This window comes from Arachis duranensis, chromosome 2 (genome assembly GCF_000817695.3).
Source record: "Arachis duranensis cultivar V14167 chromosome 2, aradu.V14167.gnm2.J7QH, whole genome shotgun sequence".
Classification (NCBI taxonomy): Eukaryota; Viridiplantae; Streptophyta; class Magnoliopsida; order Fabales; family Fabaceae; genus Arachis; species Arachis duranensis.
The window spans coordinates 76557587-76569004 of NC_029773.3; the positions used below are offsets into that span (position 1 = coordinate 76557587).

At 29.1% G+C, this 11418-nt stretch overlaps 1 protein-coding gene across 1 annotated transcript; it reads left to right on the forward strand.

Annotated features, from left to right (window-relative positions):
* Positions 1 to 5831: 5831 nt before the first annotated feature.
* LOC107475021 (aldehyde oxidase GLOX) lies at positions 5832 to 7766 on the forward strand. The gene has a single exon (XM_016094664.3). It carries the CDS (start codon positions 5915 to 5917, stop codon positions 7529 to 7531), a length of 1617 nt encoding a protein of 538 aa, XP_015950150.1. The 5' UTR covers positions 5832 to 5914; the 3' UTR covers positions 7532 to 7766.
* Positions 7767 to 11418: the final 3652 nt, after the last annotated feature.

Sequence of the window (11418 nt, forward strand, 5' to 3'; positions counted from 1 at the left end):
GTGTAGAGACTCTTCTTGGAGTTAAACGCCAGCTTTGGTGCCAGTTTGGGCGTTTAACTCCCATTTTGGTGCCAGTTCCGGCGTTTAACGCTGGGATTTCTGAGGGTGACTTTGTACGCCGGTTTGGGCCATCAAATCTTGGGCAAAGTATGGACTATCATATATTTCTGGAAAGCTCAGGATGTCTACTTTCCAACGCCGTTGAGAGCGCGCCAATTGGGCTTCTGTAGCTCCAGAAAATCCGCTTCGAGTGCAGGGAGGTCAGAATCCAACAGCATCTGCAGTCCTTTTTAGTCTCTGAATCAGATTTTTGCTCAGGTCCCTCAATTTCAGCCAGAAAATACCTGAAATCACAGAAAAACACACAATCTCATAGTGAAGTCCAGAAAAGTGAATTTTAACTAAAAACTAATAAAAATATACTAAAAACTAACTAGATCATACTAAAAACATACTAAAAACAATGTCAAAAAGCGTACAAATTATCCGCTCATCAAGGACCTTGAAATTTTTTATCATAACGGTGTTAGTAATGAAGAACAACATGTCTAAACCATCCATAAAATTGGCATTGAGGGAGATTTTCAAGTTGCCAAGAATTTCTTCCACCACATGTGTAGCGTCCACCTCTGCCTCTTCTAGAATCAAATCTTTTCCGTCCAAAACTTTTAAAATTTAAAGAAGAAGGTTGGGTAAGGTGAGTCTGAGTCATGACAATAGAAATTTTGTTTAAACTTTTCTGACATGTCATCGTGAGAAATTAAAAGAGCCTCCACCTCTCTAATAGTGTACAAATATGATTTTGTACGTACAGTGATGATGAATGAATGATATTCCTCTGTAAGGCCATCGCACAAAGCTTCAATGTGATCATTTGTGGAAATTGGATCACCAATTACAGAAAAAAAATTTATAAGATTTTTTATTTTTGTAACATATTGAGAGGCTGTAAGATTGAGTTTCTTGCAATTCATGAGATGTGATTTGAATTGCTTGGACTTGGTCTTAATTGAAGAAGCAAAAGAGATTTAAAATTTTTTTCACATTTCACATGCAGAGATGTAATGGATTATACAATTTTTTAAGTCGACATCCATAGATGCTAGGAGATAGGAGTTGAGGTTGTAATCCTGAAGAATCCAATCAGAATAGGTTTTAGAAACTGTACCTGTTGTTTTCTCTGCATCAGTTGCATATTGGGGTGGTTTCTTTCCAGAAATAATATGATCATGAAGATTTTGGCCAAAAATTGTGAAGAGGACTTGTTGTTGCCACGTAAAAAAGTTATTCTTGTACAGCTTCTCTGGAATTGGATAAAGGAGAGGACGATTTTGCGCAGTATCATTGATGGTGAGAGCCATGGAAAAAAAAAAGAAAAGGCTCCAAGAATCTTACGCTCTTGATACCATGTGAAATCTTTAGAAGACTTGAAGTAATTCTACAATATTCTGCGGTAAGTAATACGCACAAAGAGACATAAATTTGAACAAAAAATAAAATCATCTATTGTGACTCTTTATTCCTTTTTACAATAGATGCATAAGGCCTTTTATAGGCAACCAAATAAACTAAGCCACACAATATACACACTCAAGATTCTAAACTTAAATTATCACTAATAGAATTATAATTACCAGTTTATTCATTATCACTTATTGACCTTTTTTACAACTTATCTTTATCATTTACATATTAAAACTAATCCTATTTATCGAAAAAAAATCTTAAACTAATTGGTATAACTTTGGACTTCAAATAAATTATATTTTAAGTAGTATAAAATCTTAAATAAATTTAAATTTCAAGTAGTCTTGAATTTCAAATAAATTTAAACACCAAACATAAAATAACTTAACCATCAAGTCTAGCTCATTTTTAATTTTTTCAACCATAATATACTTTATGAATATATAATTTTTTACTTTAATTATTTAATCTTTTCGATACCAACCAATTGTACCAAATTTTTGGCATAATAAAAAGGTTCTTATATTATAAGATATCCCATCTCCCTTAATCATACATTTTACCTAGGTATTTCACTGAAATCTATCCACTAGGCGCCACTACCATTTTTCAAAAAACTAAATAAAAGAATATATATTTTTTGGACAAGGATCTATCGACTAATTATACAGGTAGGAGCAAAATTAAATATTGTTAGGAAAAAAATGGTCAAAATTAGGTAAGTGAAGTTAATGGAGGTTGCTTGTATAATACTTTACTAAAAACAAGGGTTAATGATCAAATGCTCAATGAAGTTACTGGAGGTTGCTTATTATGGCCGTTATATAGCAATACTTTTTTCATTCATCTTGGTTTAATATCTTATGTATATATAATACATTATCCTTTCTAAAATAACTCTCTCTTTCATATTTTAGATTCATCAAAAAGTAAAACAGACTTATTTTAAAAAGGATCATCTATTTATTTTTATTTTAATACAAAAACGGTAATTTTTGTATCTAACTCTTTTATAGTTAAGAGATTTATCTATATTTTTTAAATACTTGCTATTTAGAGATTGTTTGATTGAACTTTTAAAAAAAAAAATTTTAGTTATCTTTTTTTAAAAAATCTTATAAAAAAGTAAAAGTAATTTTATATTTGGATATCTCATACAAAAAAAATCTTTTTATCTATCAATTATATTTGGATATAACGATATAAAAGTATTTTTTTGTTTATTTATTACATGAAAAACATCTTTTTTTAAAGAAAAAATCTTTTAAAAAAAAATGTAAATTATAACTTTTCAAAAAAGATATTTTTTAATTTTTCTATTACTTTTACTTTTATTACCAGAAATTTGTCAAAAACGCTAAAAAATAAAAAAAAGTATTTTTTATTAAAAAAAATCTTTTTTTATCAAAATAATAACGTCTAAACAAATACTTCAAATATAATTCTCATACTATACTAATAGATAGTTTCAACAAAAGAATCAATTATTTTTTAACCAATAAATAGCCAACAAATTTTAAATACTTTTCTTGAATAACTTGCAATTAGAGAAAAAGAAAAAAAAAGATTAATTAAAAATTTGATTTAATTAATTTTTTTTATCTTTTATATAAACATACGCGCATATATATATATATATATCCTCTAAAATGAACAAGGTTTTAGGATAAGAAAATGAAAAGTGAATTATATTAACTTCTAATAGCATGGTGAAAAGTCCTACAAAATGATATTCTAAACAATTAATTCTTAAAATTTTCACTTTACATACTTGCTCATTTAAAAGAATTTAAACACAAAAATAAAATCCCAAGATAACTATCATGCGGTTCATTTTAAATGAAGAAGTATGTGATTGGTGATTTGCTTTTAGTTTTAGATAAATAAGAAAGAGTCACTTTTATCCCCTATCCAACATCATTAGAAACCAAAGAACATTAGTAGGCCTAAGAATAATACAAGGAGAGAGATGGTATATGGAGTAGTGGACATTGGACCGGCCATTGAAGAACCATGCCCGTGTGTGAGTTTAGCCACATTTAAATGTGTCCAAATTCAACCAACTTTGACTTCATCTAATAACTAATTTACTAGTCTGCTTAAATAAGTGTAAGTGTCAAATTTTAAAATTAATAACAAATAATAATTTATTAATTAATAATAAATTTTTAAATTAAATTTAAATTTATTACGAATTAATCTTTAATTTATGAAATCAAACAATACCATAAAAAATCCAAAAAAAAAAACAAATTTGTCCAAATTCAACACCTTCGCTTTTCCCACACGTCACCCACCTTCTTTGGTTCTTCATGTATGCTAAAAACCAATCCTATCCATTTCAAAGCCCCACATAATATTAAAAATTTATGATTTAAAGCATAAAATTTCAAATGAATAAAATACTTTTTTTTAAAAAAATTGATTAATATTAACTGAAAAAATAATTTCTTAGTATTACTCGTAATTTAAGTTAGACATCATTATACGAGGTTTGTAGACTTTAGGAGTGGTTTACTCATTTATTTTTTCAAAAAAAAAAATCATGTTTGCCTTGGCTTTTGCTTTTATTTGTTTTCAACCACTTAAATGAAATCGATTCTCTCACAAGCCAGAATTTTTTGCTTTTTCAGATACATACTATTTCAACATCATTTACTTTGTTAAATCCACTCTTCAAAAATAATAATAATAATAATAATAAATGAAAAATACACACACACTATATCATTATGTCATCTTTGTTAGTGGTATATTACTTGCTTCAAAATCACTTTTAACTGAAATCAATTCTCGAGTTAATTTGAGCAGATATCAATTTTATTAAAAAAAGGGAAAAATTAAGTAGAAAATATTTAATTCAATTTTGTTTCACATGTTTTTTTAATTGATTTTCATTCCAATACTATCTATGATACAGGATTTATCCATATGACCATATCTTCTCATATTTTAATATATTCTTTTACTTATGGATAGATTGTTTCACCCACTAATTAATATGTTTATAAAATTATAAATCAACTTGAAATTAGTTACGCGTAGTCAATACCGTTATAAGGACGGAGTTACGTACACCATATTTTTAAAGGGGGTCAAATTTAAAGAAAAATAATAATAATCATCATCAATTAGGGGCTGAAAGAAATGGTTAAAAACTATGTTTGAGTAATTAAATTATTTTAATTTTTTTAGTCACAAAAAAAATATTTTAAATTTTTAAAAATATATTGGTAAAGAACTCTTTTATATATAGCATATATAACACTGTTATATGATAAATAAACAAGAAATTGATAATAAAAGCTTGTGGTCAAAATAATTTTTACTTATAAATTAGTTTACTTCTTATTTTTTAAAAATAAATAAGAATTTTATTCAAATTAAAAACTAACCAATGAATCAAAAGAGAGAGCATTATTTAAGCATTTTTTAGAGTGACTAACTTCCAAGCTCTTTATCTTCACTAATGTTTGATAAAATAAAACAAAAAAAAAAGTTTATATATTCATCAATAGATTATAAAACTTGGTGAGGGAGGTCAAAGATAAAAAGAATAATCAAATTCAAAAACATATACATAAACATCTTTCACAAAAAAATAAAATAAAATTACATAAACATCTATTCCAGAATTGACTACTAAATACTAACCAATGTCACTTAAACCCTAATTCTGTCATTTGCTCGGTTAGTCTTTTTCACTGGCTCAATGGACTTTTGGTCTTTTTCACTTGCATTTTGACTGGAACAAAATCTAGTATCCATAAATTATATATTTCAATTTTTTTCAAATCTTGATGTTATCTTTTTCATATAAAGTTTTAAGTTTGCATATGAAAAATAAATGGAAAATGTTAAAGCTAATAATATTGTTACTTCTGTTTTTTGCAATATCATCCTTACATAATTTGTATTCATTATATATTTGCAAAAACTTATTAAAAACAATTATATTACTAGAAATATATAATGATACCTATTTTTAAATGTTAAACACCAAAAATATTTAATTTTAGCTCAAATTGGAAGGACATATCACCAAGACACCAACGGTCCAACCAGATAATGAATGCATATCAAGAAATACTCAAATAGTCAATTAGCAGAAAATATATATTTCATCCCATCAATTGTCTACTCTCTACAACCATTATTGTTCTCTCATCCACAAATACAAACTAATAATTAATGGCAGTCCTAAAACTACAAAACCACTATCATAATAATGACAATAATACACCTTTTTCCCTCTGTACAATTCCCACTCCATTATTNNNNTCCCACTCCATTATCCATTTTCTTTTTTTTTTTTTAACTTTTCAAACAAGAATATTTTTTTATAATAATAATAATAACAATAATCAGAATAGAAGCTTCACTTTACCTCACTTCATCACCCTTCAGTTTCTTATTTCCACTCACTAACACAAACACTATCTTCACCATGGACCAGACCAGTGTCCTTGCATCTCAACTATGCAGCTGCTTCATCATTCTTTTCCATTTAACTCACTCACGTGCCGATCTCCCCGGCACGTGGGAACTCCTCGTGGCCGACGCCGGCATCGCCTCAATGCACACGGCGGTGACCCGGTTCAACACGGTGGTCCTCTTAGACCGAACAAACATCGGTCCATCCCGCAAACTCCTCCCCAAAGGTCACTGCCGTTTCGACAAAAACGACGCCGTATTGAAGCTTGACTGCTACGCTCACTCCGTCCTCCTCGACCTCCACACCAACCAAATTAGACCGTTAAAAATCCTCACCGACACGTGGTGCTCATCGGGGCAGTTTCTCCCAAACGGCACTCTCCTCCAAACCGGTGGCGACTTAGACGGCTTCAAAAAGATCCGAAAAATAGACCCGTGTGACATAAATGGGTCATGCGATTGGGTTGAGCTAAACGACGTCGAATTAACGGAAGGTCGCTGGTACGCATCGAATCAGATCCTCCCTGACGGTTCCGTTATCATAGTTGGTGGACGTGGCTCCAACACCGTCGAATTCTACCCGAAACGCATAAACGGTGCCGTCTCGTTCCCGTTCCTTCTTGAAGCAGAAGACACGCAAATGGATAACCTCTACCCTTACGTTCATCTTCTCCCAAATGGTCACCTCTTCGTGTTCGCGAACACGAAGGCGGTGATGTACGATTACACCAAGAACATAGTCCTTACGGTGTACCCGCAGCTAGACGGTGGTCCACGGAATTACCCCTCCGCGGGGTCCTCCGTCATGCTTGCGTTGCAAGGAGATTATTCCAATGCGGAGATTGTTATCTGCGGCGGAGCACAGTACGGTGCGTTTCTTGAGCGGAGTACGGATACTCCGGCTCACGGAAGCTGCGGCCGGATCTCTGCAACTCAAACTGATCCGGTTTGGGTCACGGAGGACATGCCGTATGGGAGGATAATGGGAGACATGGTAATGCTACCAAACGGCGACGTTTTGATCATTAACGGCGCTATGTCGGGTTCGCAGGGATTTGACATGGCCTCGAATCCCTGTTTGAACCCGGTTCTTTACCGGCCTAACGAACCGTTAGGCCTTCGGTTCATGGTTCTGAACCCGGGAACGGTTCCCAGGATGTACCATTCAACTGCGAATTTGTTACCCGATGGAAGGGTGCTTCTTGCAGGGAGCAACCCGCACGTGTTCTATACGTTCGATGCTGAATTTCCAACGGAATTGAGAATTGAAGCGTTTTCTCCCGAGTATTTGGGTCCGGATAAGGCGAATATCCGACCCGAGATTTTGGAGGTTCCCGAAACGGTGCTTTTTGGAGCGACGTTTAATGTGATTGTGTCGGTTGAGTTGCCTGTGGTGGAAATTGTGGAGGTGAATTTGGCGAGTGCGCCTTTTGCAACGCACTCATTTTCACAGGGTCAACGTTTGGTCAAACTAGCGGTTACTTCTGCTGTGCCGGACGGTGGTGTTGGTAGGTATAGGATTGGGTGTACGGCGCCGCCGAATGGGATGGTTGCGCCACCGGGTTATTACATGGTGTTCGCCGTGAATCAAGGCGTGCCTAGCGTTGCACGTTGGGTGCACGTGTCGTAGTAGCTTCGGCAATCTTTTTTAAAAAAAAAAAAATCATGTTGGGTTCTGATTTTTCGAAACTTGAAAAATTTGGAACATTGGGATTGTATTTGATTACAGCAAAACATTTTTAGTTTTGGATTCTGCAATTGTTAATAGTATTAAAAGGAACGGATAGTTTACGCAGTTGGTTGATTTGTGTTCAGTAATGAATTATATGATCAAATGGAATATTATTGAATTATTGGTTTAGTTTTGTTTTGAAGTTTATTATTTAGTGTCATTGTTTAAACAAAGGTGGACAGTTCAATAGATCAAGTCTTCATGATTTTGTGTGCAGTGTTTCACTAAGATTGATTATTATAACTTGTAAGGATCACAATTATTTGAGACACAGAGAAAGTTGGTGTGAAAGTTACACTTCATACTTTTGGTTCCTTGAGATGCTATTGCTGCATAATGTGACTTTAGAACAAAAAGGAATATTATGAAATCAATGTAGTTAGTGGAATATTATGCTTAAAGAAATGAGATTATATAATATATGACTTTAGAACAAAAAGGAATCACGGGTATGATTTTGATTAATGTAACAACTGAAGTATAATTGTTATTCGTAATTATAAATCAATCAGCATTATAATACAAACTATGCCAGTATTATGATGTCGTGTATTAATACAACATAAGTGATGTTAAAGTGGGACATACTTAGTTCATAATTAATTTTTTTCACACTCAAAGCAAATAACCCAACTCTGAGACTCTGGTTATGGAAAGATGAGCTTCTTTAGTTCAACGACACTCCTTACTTTCATGGAGATTATAGATTATCTCTAATTAGTAGAAAGTACTAAACTACTAATGCAGATTGATTTGAGTGCTAGATTGAGGTATTTTGAGTTGCAAGTCTCTTCTTTCTCAAGTGATTTCAAGTGGTGGGAGATGATGATGATAAGCGCCTAAGATGTAATCTCTCTTTTCTTGAGGTTGTCCCTCCACAAAATGCAAATAGACTAACATTAAAGTACATTATGTTTTAGCGTTGATCAAAATTAAAAGATTAAAATATGTTGAAATAAATATTTAATTATCAAATGGGTAAAGTATATTTTTTGTTTTTAATATTTTTAAAATTTTTAAAAATTATTTCTAATGTTTAATTTGATTTAATTTTATCTTTAATGTTTTAAATAAGTTTCAATTCTATTCCTATAGTCAATTTTTTAACCGTTAATAGTTAATGAATATTTTTTTTCAATTTTACCCTTATTCAAAATTTTAATTTTAACCCAAATCTACTTAAAAATTATTGTTCCGTGGGTTACTTGAAACTGAATTATATTTAGGTTGGAAATGTGAATCCCAAATACTTAGTGGAGTGGTCTCCAATTTGATATGTTTCAAAGAGCCGCCGTCCGAGTTGTATGTTTGAAGAGGTGGGGGATAGCAACTTAAGGACTTTTATTAATAACAGCTTATAAATAAGTTATTTTATATTTGGATTTTTAGTTATAAAAGTACTTATTTTAAAATTGTAGCGTTTGGATAAAAACTTAAAAAATAATATTTTTTTAGAAAAGAGAATGAATATTTTAAAATAACGATAATAATAAATACTTTCCAATATTGAATGTTGATTTTACATAACCTAATCACTAATATTGTGTATGATATGATAAGTGAAAATAAAAAATAAATATAAAATGTGTGTCAATGTATATTTTTTATTTTTTTTCCTCCTATTAGAACTCTCTTCTCTTTTATTGAGGTCAAGAACTTGCTATAATTAACTATGAAAATAATAGCAAGCTATAAAATTACATATGAAAAAAATAAAATTAAAACTGAAATTTCATACACAGTTAAATACAAATTTAATAATAAAAAATAGAATGATAAAATGATAAAAAAATACTTAGAAGGAATATATGTAGTAGGTTGTTCAAATACAATATTGTGTGAAAATAGTGGTGGAGGATCAATACTTCCATCAGATGAATCATTCCGTGAAAATTGTGAGGTTTAAAACATTGCGTGAAAATGATGGTGGAAGGCCAGTGCTTCTAGCAGACCTTGTGTAAAAATGGTGGTGAAGAGTCAGTATTTTTTACAGAGTAAAAAAGGAAAATAGATTTTTTTTATTTTGAAATTAATTTTTTTTTAAGTAAGTAGTAAAATGACTTATGAAGAAATAGAGATTAGAGAAGTCATATATTTCTACTTTTTTTAAAAAATTTGCAAATTAACCTTTCTAAAAGTTAAAAACTTTTTTTAAAATGATGTCAAACACACAAATTATAACTTTTTATAGTGTAAAAAAAAAAAATAGCTCCAGCTACTTCTCAAATTGAGTTCATAGTAACTTATGAAATATTCACGTGGTTTGTATGTTTTATGTTTTCTTTATATATTTTGCCAATAATTTTTTAAATAATTGTATGGTCTCCTTAAGATGTTTATTTTTGTACAATCCATTTAACAAGATATTGTAAGTATTTATATATTGTATCAGATTTGCGTTATATGAATTTATTTTAATAAATTATATTACTATATATTATATCAATTTAAATTTAAAGTAGAATATGAGTAAAAGATAATAATAAATAAAATAATAAATTTATCAAAGTAGGGATGGATCCAAAAATAGTATTATGGGGCCAATAATATATATAATATTAAAAAATTATACAAAAAATTTTATAATATAAAATGTATTATAAAAATATACTGATAGAGAATATATTTTAAAGTACAAAAATATGTATGTACTGCTTATTTACGAAGTGGTCAATACTCGTTTCATAAAATTCATCGATAATAGAATTTGTGTCAAATTTTTTAACAATTTTTTTCAATATAATTAAAAGACAATAGCAAGAAATTTATCTTTCATTTTGTTTCTGAATTATTCTTCACAATATTCATAATTGAAAAAGAACTCTCGTAGTAGAAATAGAGTATTTGAAGATTTTTTTAATTAAAAAATATTAGTAATAATATTTTTTCATATTTTTTAATTTATTACTTACTTTTTAGATATTAGGAATCATTAATATTTAGGTTAAATTGGACTTTTATTTATATTAGACAAAATATTAAATAAATTTTTAAAAAATTAAATCGTACTTAATAACTTATTGCTATTAATTTTTTTTAAAAAAGTTGGAGTCCGAGACCTCCACTTACCCCCTAAGTCTGTCCCTGTCATTGAGTACTCTAAATTTATACGCACTTTGATCAAATAAATATTTTGAATATTATTTTAAATAAATATTCTCGTATTATTTTTTTAAAGCGGTTAAACATGGTTTTTAAATATCTCAACAAAAGAGATAGATATATGTAATCTTTCAAATTAATAATATTAGAGTGTATATATAAGTACATAATATCTGAAAAGATTAATAAATCTTACCTAAAAAATATAGTTAGAGATATTTTTTGCTTAAGATAATAAAAATAATATGAATACGTTTATTTTTATTAAATTAAATTATTAATTTAAATGATATCTATCTAAATTTTAAATAAAAATTTAAAAAATTTAAAATTTAAATATGTGAATAAAATTAGATTAATAAAAAAAATAAAATATATGAATATGATTCAAATTGTATAAAAATAGGAATAAATTTGTCGGTGAACAAATTCATTAGTTTCAATGAACAAAAGAAAATAGTATATTAAATAAACTTTATGAAATAAATTATCATTTTAAATAAATAATTAATATAAATAAAATATAAAATTATTAATTAATTAGATTTTATTAACTAATTAAATAACTTATATACTAATAAAGCATATTAAATTTCTTATAATAATTATAATTATTATTTATTAAAAATATATTTTATAAGTTGTAATTAATATGTTTGTAGTTTTTCAAAAAAAGTATTAAT